This window comes from Cheilinus undulatus, linkage group 24 (genome assembly GCF_018320785.1).
Source record: "Cheilinus undulatus linkage group 24, ASM1832078v1, whole genome shotgun sequence".
NCBI lineage: Eukaryota > Metazoa > Chordata > Actinopteri > Labriformes > Labridae > Cheilinus > Cheilinus undulatus.
In genome coordinates this window covers 1,431,478-1,446,499 of record NC_054888.1, presented here as the reverse complement: position 1 = coordinate 1,446,499, position 15,022 = coordinate 1,431,478, and the positions used below count along the sequence as shown (strand labels likewise).

Here is a 15,022-nt window from a genome sequence, read left to right as displayed (position 1 = left end):
TTGACCTATCAGACTCACAATTTAAAATTGTTAGTCATATTTTGACTCTAAAACTCATGATTTGAAATTTGATCTTTTATTTTGATGCTTCAAACTTGTGATTTCAACTTTCTCCTTGTAAATTTGCTCTGTAAAAACATTATTTTTCTATTTTTAATATCGTGTTTTGATCTTTTGAACTAATTATTTTGATTTTTTATCTCAGATTTGAGTCTTTAAACTTATCATTTAACTTTTTTGAATTTCCAGACGATTTATCATCAGTGCTGTTTTTTTCCCCATATTTCATTACTGTTGAAAATGAGGTTGACAGTTTCTGGTTAAATGTGGACCCTGTTAGGCCCTCAGGTTAGACCTAATCCAGGATCCTGCCCCTGCTGTGGATGAGTTTGACTCCCCTGCTCTAAAAGCAGCCATCCTGCTCTCTCAGAGAGATCTGACCCATCCCGTTTCTGCGTTCTTACCTTCCAGTTGTCCGGCTCGGTCACTCGTCTGTACTGCAGCTCGTACACCAGGGTGATCCAGCCGTACTTCAGGTCCGAGGGGACCGGGTACATCCAGGACAGCAGCGCGTTGTGTCCCATCTCGTCCCCGCCGGCGTCTTTCAGCACGTAGGTCAGGTTGACGGGAGCCTCGGTTTGAACTGGAGACGACACAGAGAGGTTGAGAAATGTCAACACGGAGCCCGAGGACAGACGGGTTTAATGATACTGCATGGTTAGAAACTCTTCCCACAATGCACTGGGGCTAGTGACTCAGAATCATGATGATGGTTCATGGATGTAAATCTGCAGCTTTCATGTTTCAGTACTAATCTACACATGTAGGTAATGAGAGAGAGTGAAACAGAGCCGCTCTCTGGATGTCATAATGAGAGAATATTCTTCATTAGTCATGCAGCACATTCAATTATTCAACTTTTATAAGCTGCATTTATTATTCATTCTCTGCATGTTTTCATTCACATTTAAAGTCCAAACCCAGGAGGAATGTTCTACCAACACTGAGACACGGGATTTTAATTCAAACACCGTTGTGATGTGTAAATGATAAACCAGATTCCTTTTTCAGGAGCATGTCGATCCTCCTAGGACTGTTATTTATCATGTAAAAGGAGAAAAACAGGACATTGTCTGTTAGAGATGCTTCTGCTTCCTTTCAGGTGGCGAGTTAGCAACAACATGTAATACATGTCTAAATATGTGGCGGGGAAGACCCTCATCATACATGTGAGATTTGATGAAAGAGTTACAGTGACTTCCTGTGAAACAGCGTGATAACGACTTGCTCACCAATAAATAAAAGGCCCGATTGTGCCACTTCCTGTTGCCAGTAGGGGCGCTACATCAAAACAATGAAATTAACCTTTGAATATGTAGAGGGGTGGAACTCGATCCTACATGTGAAATTTGAAGGCAATCAGATGTTTGGTATAAGAGTTGCACATACTTCCTGTCTAACTGGCGAGATACTGAAATACCCGCCATCGCCAGTGAGACATCCTACATTGAAACATATCTGTGTGGTCAAATATTGAGGCCTTTCTTTCAAAATCAGAGCTCGCTAGAGGAATGCAGATATGACCCATCTGTTCCACTTCCTGTTGCCAGTAGGGGGCGCCATGATGAAGTGTTTGCATGTGGGCGTGTTCAGTGTGATACTGTCGTCTTGTAAGAAAGAGGAGATCACAGAATGTGTATTCTAAAGTTATGTCAAAGTCATTAGGCACCATCAAAAATGCCTTATTTTGAAATTGAGATGAAGCTCATGGACTTCCTGTTTGGATTTGGGCATGGGTCCAAGAAGCTTTTTTGTAGGTCTGATGATGACTCATATGTAGACCAAAAATCAGAAGCCTAGGCTGAATGGTGTGCTGGGGCTGAATATTTAAAAAGAAAATTCCAAAAATGAGGGGTGTAAATGATGAATTACCAGACGGGGACGCTGTGACAAAGTAAAGGCATTGATGTATGAATGTATTCAGGATCGATGTGTGATTATCCCTGTGAAGTTTGGTGATGATTAACATAAGCAGGAAAAAGTTATTAGGCATTATTGTTCATTTTCACTATGAACAATTAAAAATTAGTTAAGTTTGGGCTCCGGTCATGGCCCCGCCCTGCGCTGAAAACTCACAGTTCTTACAGCTTTAGATCTCCAGGTTGTCCAGAATGAATAGACAAAATATCGAGTCTATTGGATGAAATCCCTCGGACGAGTTCCTTAAAATATGGAACTTGCGAATCACCTAAAAAAGCCAAAATTTGACCTTTAACTGTTTGTAGTGCGCTTCTTGTACATTTTAGAGGATGGCCCCAAGAGACTTTTTTTTTTGTCTAATCATGATACATAAGTGTGCCAATTTTCATGCTCCTGGCTCTTACCCAGTCTCCTATCTAATGATAGACTTACACAGTTCTACCAAAATACAAGTACCCTAACTAAATACCCTAACCCCTGCTAAAAGACGCATTCTACACATATAAAGCCCATAACACAGGATGAATTATTGATGGAAAATCTCCCCAAACCCATAAAAAGAGTCATAACCCTGATCTTTAACTCTGGTGAACCTGAAAATCTGTAACTACAGGCTGAACTCAATCCTTCCTGTGACCTCTAAAGTTCCTGGATAGTTAGAGGCAGAGCAGCTGATCATTTTTCCAACCAAGCTCTCAGATGTTTCAGTCATATCTGGAATCCTGAATGCACAAGGCATTAAATAAAAAACCTCAGAAGCCTGAGCTGCAGATTTGGCATGATTTTAATTCAGACATCTTTGAAACTTAGAGTATTTCTAGATAAAATAAGAAGGTTTCAGGCGACAGTTTAGCTTTTTTACGCAGATCCATTCATGGTAAAATAACCGTTACTGGTTAGTATAAACACACGAGCGATGCGTCCGTCCAGCACGCCCGCCTCACATCTCTGACATTAAAGCGTGGACGGTCTGAGACACTGAGTTTTGACCTTTCAGTTACAGCAGCAGTCTCTGTTGCACGGCGCTGCATCTGCAGGCGGGGGTCGAATTCCCTGCAGGGCCGTGATGAGAGCGCCATCGCTGACATCCGAGACACAACAAAAGATCACTACAGCGGTCACATGGACTCAAACACGAGGCTGCTGCTGCACAGAGAAACACAGTCTCCACGCTGCTGCCTCCCAGGAAGTAGACTGATCCCAAATCTGCAGAATCTACATGATAACAGACACTTGATCCCTAAACAACCAGATTATCTGCTGGCAGAGGCTCCTCCAAAATGAAAGCGGGATTTAAGAGCTTTCAAATCAACACACCATCTCTTTAAAAGTCCTTAAAACACACACTTACGGAGGAAAAAGCCTGAAAATCCTCCATGACAGGATGAAAACGGGACAGAGAAATATCAGTGTCTTTAGGTGTCCTGGGACAGAGGTATGGTACTCATGCTTGTTCTTCTGCAGAGGTCAGTCTGTCTATGATAAAGTCAGACTCCTCAGTAATGAAACAGCATTAAAGATTTTCTTTAAACTTACAGCTTCAAAAAGTGGCCGAAGCTCTGTATTCTCTGCATGCACATCAAAAATAGCTGAAGTAACGGGTCAATAATTTATAATTCTCTTTGATTACATTAAGATAAAACAAGCCAAAAGAGCCTGAAGAGCTACAAAACTGAGGCTCTGCCTTGCACCAAATCCCTCTGAAAAAATATGATTCCCTGCAGCCATTTTTCAAATATCTGCAAGTCTTTAAAATTGCAGCTGCTCCAGAATGTTCTGTGTTCGTCCTTGACCCCGTTTAGACAACGCATCAACAGGAATTTATATCCATGTTGAGCTCTCAGATACTAAGTGGTAACCTCACTGCTTTGGCTGAATGCACCTCAGCATGCACCGGCAACAGTCTGACTCTCCTTTGGTGGCAACTTCTGGAAATGTTGGTGGAAGGAGAGAGGATGCTAACCTTTGACCCATCCAAGACTCTCATCAGCACCAAAGCCCCATCTTTCTACTATTCATTTTATGGGAAATAATTCACTTTATGTGTTTTTTAGTAAAAAAATACAATGTTTCAAATAATCGAACTGGCATTTAAAGGGTTAAAATCTTGAAAATGATTGAATGTTTGGTAGTTTTGAGCAGGTCTGAAGTTGTCAAAGAGATTTATGAAAAGAACGTGGAAAAAAATACTGATGTATGCTGATTTAATGGCAGTGTTTTGTACGTGTAAACTAGAAGGAAAAGTTCCTGTAAAAATTCATGCAACAAGCTGTAAAACTGACAAAATGATCACAAATTTAGACAAAAAAGTTGAGAAAAATGGCCAAAAATGCCCAAAGAGGGCAGAAGGAAGGCTTTAGGATCTAGACGTTGGATGTTCTGGAAGGTTCCCACCCCTGCTTACCGATCTCCGCCACGTCCAGGCAGTGCTCCGGGGAGGTGTAGTTCCCGTGGGCCGTGATGGCCGTCACGTTCATGCAGTAGATCTTCCATATGGACGTGTGGCTGCTGTCGAAGTGGCAGCTGTTGGGGCCTGAGGTCACGTAGTCCGGACACTCGTGTTTGGGTCCTTTACTGTCAGAGTCAGAGAGAAGATCCACATCACTACAGGGACAGTTTTAAAACCATGCTGCACGTTTTTAAGTTCTCAATAACATACATATCTGCGTCACATCCATCTAGGCCTCATGAATGGTGTTACAGGAAGGAGGAACCTTTCAAAATAAAACCTCGGAGGGTGGCAAAACGTTAAATACACATTTGTTAAAGTGAATTTAAGTGAATCTAAGTGTTAAAAACCAGTTTAAACCAGGGATTCTCAACCTTTTCAGCCCCAACCCCCCAAAAAAGCCTGGAATATGCATACGAGCAACAACTTTGAATTTTTTTTTTTTTTTTTTTTTACATTTTTTTCCTAAATAAATTTCTAGAATATATTTAATCAGGAAAAAAGCAGGACGTTTCCCCTCATGCCAAATATTGAGCATACAGCCCTGGTTCATTCAGCCAAGGTCAGCTGATCTCACACAAGCCCTCATCAGCTGATGGCCAGCTGATTCACTTGAAGCACACTATTGGCTAATCCCTCTCACACTGCCATATTTAACAGCTCCTCCACCCCAGCTCCTCCTTCATAACCAGTGCCATTCAATGGGACCTTTCTGGCCCCCAGCAGGCTGAGTGTGTACAAAAGGTCTACATGTACTGTTGTTTTGGGACGCAGGTGGCCGAGTGGTTAAAGGCGTGCCCCACGTACACGGACGACCCGGGTTGGAATCCGGCCTGGGGCCCTTTGCCGCATGTCTCTCCCCCGCTCTCGTCCCTGTTTCCGACTCTATCCGCTGTCCTCATCTATCAAATAAAGGCCCAAAAATGCCCAGAAATAGATCTTTAATATGTATATATACATATGTATATACATACGGTATGTTGTTTGCATGAACACAGTCAAAAAGAGTGACCTGAGCGCCCTCTATGGGTTAGTGACGGTGTTAAAACATTTTGAATGGTATAAATGTGGATCAGTAAAACTGCTCTGAGCTGTAACTGCAGCAGTTCTGACTCTCGTCAGTTTTAATGCTTTTGATTTATCAGGTTTAAGCCTCAATGTTCTTTATTTTTATTTGGGGAAATAAAATTGAAGCTTTGTCCTAAAATAGGTCAGAGCTCTGGGGACAGCTCCGGGCTCTCTCTGCCTCAGCTCCTCTCTCTAGATTTAATTCAATAAGTGTGAAAATATCCCCGAAAGCAGAGAAACACTGGGCTGTAGTCGTACTTCTGGACCGTTGTGCTGAAGACAAAAACAGGTTTATTCCCTTCACTCCTGACGGGTTTAACCCATTTTTCTCAGAGATTTTCAGAGTGTGAAAATCCCCAAATCCTTCATCATTTTTGAATCAGATCTGCCGAATTAGAGATTCGAGGAAACATCCGTCTTTTCTCACTTTTCAAGCTGTTCATGCATTGTGTTGTTTTTGGCTTCCAGCCCACATAATCCCAGATTTACATCTGCAACCCAACTCCTGCAGGAGCGCCCTGCCATGCCGTGCGGGGTCAAAGTTACAATCCAATTTGTCCTGATTACTGGGAGCAGTTTCTCGCGGCGTGTGCCATGTGGGCAGGCTGGCAGTCGCTCCAGGACACGTGAGGCGGCGTGCGGGGTCTCAGAGCGGCCATCTGAAATATCGACGTGTTAAAAGCTTCACGTTGAAGCGGAGCGAGACAAATCAAACCGGATCTGACCTCACACGACCCAGAAACCTCGGTCAACTTTGATCTGAGGCTTTTTGTTCAGCGTTCGAGCTCTTTGCATCCGACGGAGGGAAACGTCGATGCTGCAGCTGTCGCTCAGATTTAGGACGACAGTTTCCTTTGGTTGTTTTACAGGAAGTTATGGGGTTAACACGCCGTTCCAGGCCTTTTTAACACGTTTAGGGAAGATTTATATCACCACATGAGGACTCATTCATCCTCCAGAGCACCAAACTTTGAATCAAAACGAAGCGTCGGTAACAGGGATGAGAAAGTCCATCAGCTGACAGCAGGGAGAGCGTTCATTTAGCAGCTGATTCTGATGTAGTCGTTAGTTTTAGTCCCTCAGTCTGGACCGCTTTGGTTCCCCCTGTCCTTCCACGAGCCTACAAGGAAAGTCTGAGGCAGGAGAGAAGCAGCAGAGCAGAGCCTCCATCAGTGACAACAGAATGACACGGGTTAGCAGAAAACAGGAGGAGCTGGGGTGGAGGAGGGATGCTAAAAAGGTCTTGCAGAGGGAGCAGGAGTGTGTTGCCAGGCTAGAGCAGTTAGCATGAGTGGGATTAGCCAATAGCGTGCTTAGAAGGAATCAGCTGGCCGTCAGCTGATTGAACTAATGCTCTTATTTTTTAACCTTTATAGTTTAAGTCTACAGAGGTTAAAGCACATTTCAGTCCAGTTTGATCAATAAAGTCCTTACATTTTTATTCCCTTTATTATTTTCTTTAAATAATTTAATCTGCCAAATGTTAACCCTCAGAGCTCATGTTTGTTTTTGTTGTCTTGAGTCCTATAATGTTTGTTAAATTCAAGTGACGTTACTGTAGTAGATTTATTCTTAAAGCCCAGGTTGTCCTCAACAAAAGGCTGGTGAGAGCTTGACTGTGCACCACAGGGGTGATGTTCTATAAGCTTTATAAGACAAGAAGTCCACACGAGACATGCTGATTAAATAAAATAAAATAAAAATATAAAAATGAAAAAGATAAAATAATATAAAATAATATAAAATAAAAATAAAATAGCTGTGAGCTCTAGTGTTAAAATAAAATGAAACATAAGATAAAATAAAATAAGACAAAAATAAACTGAATTTAAAATCAACAAATGAAATAAAATAAAATAATATAAATAAAAAATAAAAATAAAAATATAAAATTCAATAAAAAAAATAGCTGTCAGCTCTAAGGGTAAATAACATGAAAAAATAAGATAAAATAAAATAAGATAAAATAAAAATATAAATTTCAATAAATAAAATAAAATAGAAACAAAAATATAAAATTCAATCAATAAAATAAAATAAAAATAAAATAAATAAATAAAATAAAATAAAATAAATTGAAAATCAATAAATGAAATCAAATAAAAAAATATAGAATAAAAATAAAATATAACTATAAAATTCAATAAATAAAATAAAATGAAAATGAAATAGCTGTGAGCTCTAAGGATTAAGGAGAGCTCTTGTCCCTGTTACCCTCCGTAGCAGCAGTTTGATCAGACCTGGACCTTTCTGTATGAAAGAAGAGCAAAGAACCACGCTGACAGGCTTAAAGAGGTTTTGTGCTCTCTACCAGCTGGCTCCACTGAGAGTGAACAATCTTGAAACCACAGCGGCTGACTCAGCCCAGGTCGGCGGTGTTGCTACTACCTCACACGTTTTCTGCTGTCTGGCCTGTGATAATGAGGCAGACAGGATGTTGGACCATTCACCCTCTGAGACGTGGAAATGTTCGTCCCAGATGGGCGTGAACACCAATGGTGTGTTTGACTCACTCTTTGGAGTAGCTCAGGACGTACGCCGCCGTCTCTCCGTCCGTCAGGTTGTCCAGCGGATGCCACCAACAGCTGAAGTCCTCCATGTTGGGAGAGCGGCAGTAATAGATGTGAGGCCTCGTCGTCACGGCAACATCATCTGTTGGCAAAAAACAAGCCAAGCCAAGGCTGGGTTAGTATGTGCACAGATATACGGCAGGCTCTAACACATGCATCTGTCTTTTCAGGTTACAGTAGATCTGCAGTGACTGTAGAGGAATGTTGATGGGAAAAACATCAAAACAACAGCTGACAGCTGCTGAACAGACCTAAAATAGGCCTCTTAAAACTAAATCTGCTGCTTTCCTGGAAGGACGGAAATGACTGAGAAGAAGAAGCACGGATCGTACGGATGGCACGGTTCTTCTTTTTGTACCATGAAAGAAAGTTGTCAGTCAGAAACTCTAGATACTTTGCCGAGGTCATTTTCACACCTTCAGGGACCCTAAAGGGCCCCAGCTCCCTACCCATGAGTCTGGCCCAGGACATGACTCCGCCCCCTCCTTGCTGATGTCACAGCCTTGTTGGGACATGGTGGCCATCCACCAACCATCCACTGCTCCTCCATCTGCAACAAAAGTTAGTTTGTTTATTAATGTCCATCCTTTTTCTTCCACTTATCTGGGGTCAGGTCACGGGGGCAGCAGACGTCAACTCAGACGTCCCTCTCCCCCGCAACACTTTCCAGGTCCTCCTGAGGGATTCCAAGGCATTCCCAGGCCAGATGGGATATATAATCCCTCCAGCTAGTCCTGGGTCTGCCTCAGGGTCTCCTCTCAGTGGGACGTACCTGGAAGACCTCCACAGGAAGGTTCCCAGGAGGCACTACTACTTCAAGATCTATGTAGTAGTTTTATACGGCCTTTTAAGGGCTGAAAACCCACTGATAACAACGTGGATGAATACGAAGGGCTAAAAAGTAGTAAAAATGGCTGAAACAGGATGAAAATGGTCAAAGAGTGGCAAAAAAGTGGTGAAAATGGGTTAAAAATGTCAAAAAAGTGGGAGGGGTTAACATGGAGATACGTGTTTGCCCAGTAGGGGTCAAGTGTGGAGATACGTGTTTTGGCTAGGAGGGGTCAAGTGTGGAGATACGTTTTTTGGCTAGGAGGGGTTAAGCATGGAGATACGTGTTTGCCCAGTAGGGGTCAAGTGTGGAGATACGTGTTTGCCCAGTAGGGGTCAAGTGTGGAGATACGTGTTTGCCCAGTAGGGGTTAAGTGTGGAGATACGTGTTTGCCCAGTAGGGGTCAAGTGTGGAGATACGTGTTTGCCCAGTAGGGGTCAAGTGTGGAGATACGTGTTTGCCCAGTAGGTGTCAAGTGTGGAGATACGTGTTTGCCCAGTAGGGGTCAAGTGTGGAGATACGTGTTTGCCAAGTAGGGGTTAAGCATGGAGATACGTGTTTGCCCAGTAGGGGTCAAGTGTGGAGATACGTGTTTGCCAAGTAGGGGTTAAGCATGGAGATACGTGTTTGCCCAGTAGGGGTCAAGTGTGGAGATACGTGTTTGCCCAGTAGGGGTCAAGTGTGGAGATACGTGTTTGCCCAGTAGGTGTCAAGTGTGGAGATACGTGTTTTGGCTAGGAGGGGTTAAGTGTGGAGATACGTGTTTGCCCAGTAGGGGTTAAGTGTGGAGATACGTGTTTGCCCAGTAGGGGTCAAGTGTGGAGATACGTGTTTGCCCAGTAGGGGTCAAGTGTGGAGATACGTGTTTGCCCAGTAGGGGTCAAGTGTGGAGATACGTGTTTGCCCAGTAGGTGTCAAGTGTGGAGATACGTGTTTTGGCTAGGAGGGGTTAAGTGTGGAGATACGTGTTTGCCCAGTAGGGGTCAAGTGTGGAGATACGTGTTTGCCCAGTAGGGGTTAAGTGTGGAGGTACGTGTTTGCCCAGTAGGGGTTAAGTGTGGAGATACGTGTTTTGGCTAGGAGGGGAAGAGGGTTTTTACGACATGTTTTACAGTCAGTGTGTAACCTGAATTGTAGGCATGCAGGTGAGTGTTGTAAACTGGAACATAAAAGAGAATGGTAGGAAAGGTTCGGGGCACATTCTGCCATGGCCACTCTGTGGTCGAGTTTGGTGTGTCCACCTGCAGGGGTCAAAATAAATCCAGAAAGTTGATCCCTGCTAATTTGTGTTGGTGTCTTAATTTTTCTGTCTTTTTATAAATTGGCACCACACAAACCTACCATAAGATTATTAAAAATGACTGGAAAGGGTTAAAAAGCAGCTGGTGCAGAGATGTAAAACTCAGAATATCTGAACAAATGCAAAGGAACTGAAGAAACATTCAAATCAGCTGCAATGAGATGCAACATGGCAGACTGAAAACAGCCACAGGGCGCCCGAATTATACTCAAAATCAATACAAAATCATGCTAAACAGCATCTAAGATATGCTGACCCAGCAGGACGGACTCAGAATAAACCAAGCAAAAACACACAAAACTTAGAGAGAATCAAAACTCTCAAAACTGCCAGAGAAATATCACAAAGACATGCAAACTGAACACAAACATGCAAAACAGCAGGAAATAACTAAAATGACTGCAATGGTGTTAAAATAGAAATGCAGAATGCAGAGAATGCAAACTAACTCACATTTGCTGCAAAATGAACAGAAAGTGACAGAAAGTGACTGAAAAGGCTAAAAAAGAGCAGAAGATACAAAAAGAGAGGTGAAATCACTCAAAGGCATGAAAATGCAGAAAAGCAGAACTGAAGGATGCAACGTGGCTGGTAGAATCTAAACTCTGCAGAGAGACCCTGGGAATGAACATTAAAGGATGCAACCAAAGCTGCTTAGAGAGAATAGATATGAGGGATGGTTCAAAATGTCAGAGGAGAGATGCAGAGACATGCTGCATGGGTGCTAAATGAGAGGAAAACAAGTCGAGCTACATTAGATTTGATATATGAAGCTCGAAATCACAACATGCCTTTGGGGGGGGGGGGGGGGGGGTGTAATCTGTGCAGCATGTGACTCAGAGCTACTGTAGGCAAAAATTAAAACAAACATTATTACAAAAAAAAGCAGGAAAAGAGTCTCTGCTGCAAACAGAACCACATCATCTGCATAGAGCAGCAGTCACATCTACAGTCCTTAAACCAGAACCCTCCTCCCCCCAGCTGGGCCTTGAGATCCTGAATCAGAGACCAGGAGCAGACCTGCAGACCTTCAGCCGTCGCCATCGGGGAAAATCAATCATCGCTCCTCTGACTCACTTCAGTTCTGACTGAGCCTCAAACACTCAAACTCCACCAGAGGTATCCTGCTTCTCTGCTGGTCCTACGGCTGAGGGAAACATCGATCTGAGTCTGAACTCTGCAGGAAGTCAGAGCGCTGCAGACACGGAGGAGGAGGAGGAGGTGAGGCCCCTGGACTTCCTGGATCCAACCGGTCCAAGATGACATAAGGATCCACCATCCTTTGGTCTCCTTAGACATCCACAGGTGGTCCAAAGGAGGGTGGAGACCTGGGACTTTAGCACCAAATATGAGGTCAACGTATAGAGATCAAGATTATGAAGCATGATTATCAGTGGATTTTGCAAGATCTACAGATAAAAATATTCAGAGAACCTGGAGAAATCTCTGTGAGCAAGGCTGAAGGGGCCCTCAGGGGCCCTCAGGGGCCACTGCATTAAAAACAGGCCTGATTCTGTACTGAAATCACTGCATGGACTCAGGAACATTCCAGAAACTATTGTCTGTCATCCACAAAGCTGGATGATGGAGAGAAGAAGCCACATGTGAACCATCTCACAGAGAAGATAAACCTGCTCAGAGATAGTGACAGTATTTACAGCTGCTGTTGACCACTCCTCAGAGCTACAGCTCATGTTTTCAGTCAGGATGAAGAGAGAGAGAGAGCTACCGTGGTAAACACTCGCCCATCCCTACAGAGTTCTAGAAACGTCCCAACTTTAATGGAAAGCTTCCCAGAGGAGGAAGAGGGAGCTCCGATTATCGACTGTTTTCATCCTAAAACCAGGCCGGACCGATCAACGTCCATCATGAACGTTTCTATCATGTAAGCATGAAGCAGCGAGGCGTCATGTGTCCTCAGACCGCCATGGTGGGGGGCGGGCGCTAATCTGTGAGGGAATGCACGGAGCAGCAGTCTGAGGGCCGCGGGGAAACAAAGGCCCGTTGTGACGGCGGTAAGGAGCTCAGGGCGCCACGCCGCAGGCGCCTTTAATCAACCACCTGTACTTCTGAGAAGGAAGGAAAGAAAAGAGGCGACGCACGCTGGGCTGCCATAACGCTGAGCACATATACCTGCAGCCAATCACAGCCAATCACAGCCAATCACAGCCATCCAGGTGGAAAGGTTTAACCACGGGAGTTGTGTGTAAGACGGCGAGTATTTTTAACCAGGAATTAAGTCGGGACTTCATTTGATGGAGGCTCCATGGGGCCTTTATGTAAACACGGCCAGATTTAATTACCTCAGGTCACACAGCAGCGCGCTCACCTGAGGAGCCCTTTAGTTCAGCTTACGTGGACTTCCTCTGATTCAGGGTTCCTACGGTCACAGGAACCAGAAAAACGACCAAAATAAAGAATGTGACCCAAATCTGCTGAAATTCTGTTTAAAGGGATTATGAGTTCATGAAAAGACCAGAGAGCTGAGAAAGTCCCGTGAGGCGGCGGCTGGTCTCCACAGGCTGCTTTCATGTTCCATATAAGGAAGAAGGTCACGTTAGTGGAGGCGGTCCTTCATATCAGTGTTTACAGGATCAGATTCACTCACACTAAGCACCCACAGGTGCTCAGTCCGGCCTATCAGTGCTACATGAGGACTCTCGTCACTGCTGTCATCGCTGTAGTGCACATCTTCTACAAGGAAAGTTTGGAATGTCAGCATTCCATTCCTGCATTTTCCAATATCTGCTTCAGAACAGAGACACAGCACGGGTGAACTCTGGCAAACTGAGGTGTTACGGTTTAAACGGTGACCGTGTTAACAGGTGAGAGAGGCTGAGATCAGAGGGAGTACTGGTGAAAACCTCCGTGTGTAAATGGAATGAAAAAAACGCAAAATAAGACAAAAAGACTTGACCTAGATCTGCTGAGTTTGGTTTGAAGGGATTAACAGAGAGTGAAAGGCTCCAGAGAGCTGAAGGAGTCTGCTGAGGCTGCTGCTGTTCTCTCCTACATGAAGAACTCACTGAAGAACGTCAGGTTAGAGGAGACGAAGCATAACTGGTCACATGTACCTGCAGCAGGGGTTCTCAACCTTGGGGTTGGGAGACACTTTGGGGTCGTGAGACACTAAAAGGAGGTCTCCAGATTCCCTAAAAAGGACCATGAATGTTGAATGAATTATGCTGGTGCCACTTTACACCAATTTTGTCAAACTTTAACCAGTTTTCATTTTTCCCTCATTTTAAACACATTTTTGCAATCTAACACTTTTTTTTTGCCATTTTTAACTCTTTCCACACTTTTTCTGCCTGTTTTTGTCACTTCTAAACCAATTCTTGCCACATAAACCTATTGTTGCCTCTGTTGACCCATTATTGCCACTATTAACCCCATTTTACCACTTTTTTATGCCCAATTTTTCCCATTTTATCCACATTTCACTATCTGATATGCCCATTTTTGCCAGTTTGACCAATTTCTGTCAGTATCTGCCTATTTTTTCTTCCTTAGTCAGCACTATTTTACCAGTTTATATAAATTTTTCTTCCCATTTCACATCCTTACCCTTATTTTTAAAAATTTAAAGCCATTTCAGCCTCTTTTGAACCCCCTTTTACCACTATTTATGCCCCTTTTTCCACTGTAACCCATTTTTGCCTTTTTCTGATATTTTTTGCCATTCTTTTGCAATTTCTGCCACTTCTAACCCATTTCTGCCACTTTGAGATCCAATTTCCCCACCATTTTCACCATTTTTTTTGCCATTATTAACCTTTTTTCACTTTTTAACCCATTTTAATTCTGTTTTTTTTTTTTTTTTACAAAATAGATTAACATTTTTAAGAAGGCTATATGCTACACATATGATTTAAAAAGAGATTTGTTTCATTGATAAGAGTGGTTATTATTCAGGTTAAAAATATGGCTATCACAGCTTAACTTTACCATAGACCAGGATTTTCTGACCCACATGGTCCCCCAGAATGATGTCATCCTTTAAAGTCTTTGATGGCTTTAGAGAAATGATGTCATCCTTTAAAGTCTTTGATGGCTCTAGAGAAATGATGTCACCCTTTAAAGTCTTTGATGGCTTTAGAGAAATGATGTCATCCTTTAAAGTCTTTGATGGCTCTAGAGAAATGATGTCACCCTTTAAAGTCTTTGATGGCTTTAGAGAAATGATGTCATCCTTTAAAGTCTTTGATGGCTTTAGAGAAATGATGTCATCCTTTAAAGTCTTTGATGGCTTTAGAGAAATGATGTCACCCTTTAAAGTCTTTGATGGCTTTAGAGAAATGATGTCATCCTTTAAAGTCTTTGATGGCTTTAGAGAAATGATGTCATCCTTTAAAGTCTTTGATGGCTCTAGAGAAATGATGTCACCCTTTAAAGTCTTTGATGGCTTTAGAGAAATGATGTCATCCTTTAAAGTCTTTGATGGCTTTAGAGAAATGATGTCACCCTTTAAAGTCTTTGATGGCTCTAGAGAAATGATGTCACCCTTTAAAGTCTTTGATGGACTTTAGAGAAATGATGTCACCCTTTAAAGTCTTTGATGGCTTTAGAGAAATGATGTCATCCTTTAAAGTCTTTGATGGCTTTAGAGAAATGATGTCATCCTTTAAAGTCTTTGATGGCTTTAGAGAAATGATGTCACCCTTTAAAGTCTTTGATGGACTTTAGAGAAATGATGTCACCCTTTAAAGTCTTTGATGGCTCTAGAGAAATGATGTCATCCTTTAAAGTCTTTGATGGCTTTAGAGAAATGATGTCATCCTTTAAAGTCTTTGATGGCTTTAGAGAAATGATGTCATCCTTTAAAG

The 15,022-nt window shown here is 42.8% G+C and overlaps 1 protein-coding gene across 1 annotated transcript in view; it reads right to left on the bottom strand.

Annotated features, from left to right (window-relative positions):
- LOC121506054 (prolactin receptor-like) overlaps positions 1-15,022 on the bottom strand; it is a 79,876-nt gene that overhangs the window by 12,949 nt on the left and 51,905 nt on the right. The window contains exons 3-5 of the mRNA XM_041781551.1: positions 8,011-8,149; positions 4,385-4,554; positions 465-643 (exon numbers count right to left, since the gene is read on the bottom strand). Of these exons, the coding sequence (XP_041637485.1) occupies positions 465-643; positions 4,385-4,554; positions 8,011-8,149 (488 nt within the window). The remainder of the gene's footprint in view (positions 1-464; positions 644-4,384; positions 4,555-8,010; positions 8,150-15,022) is intronic.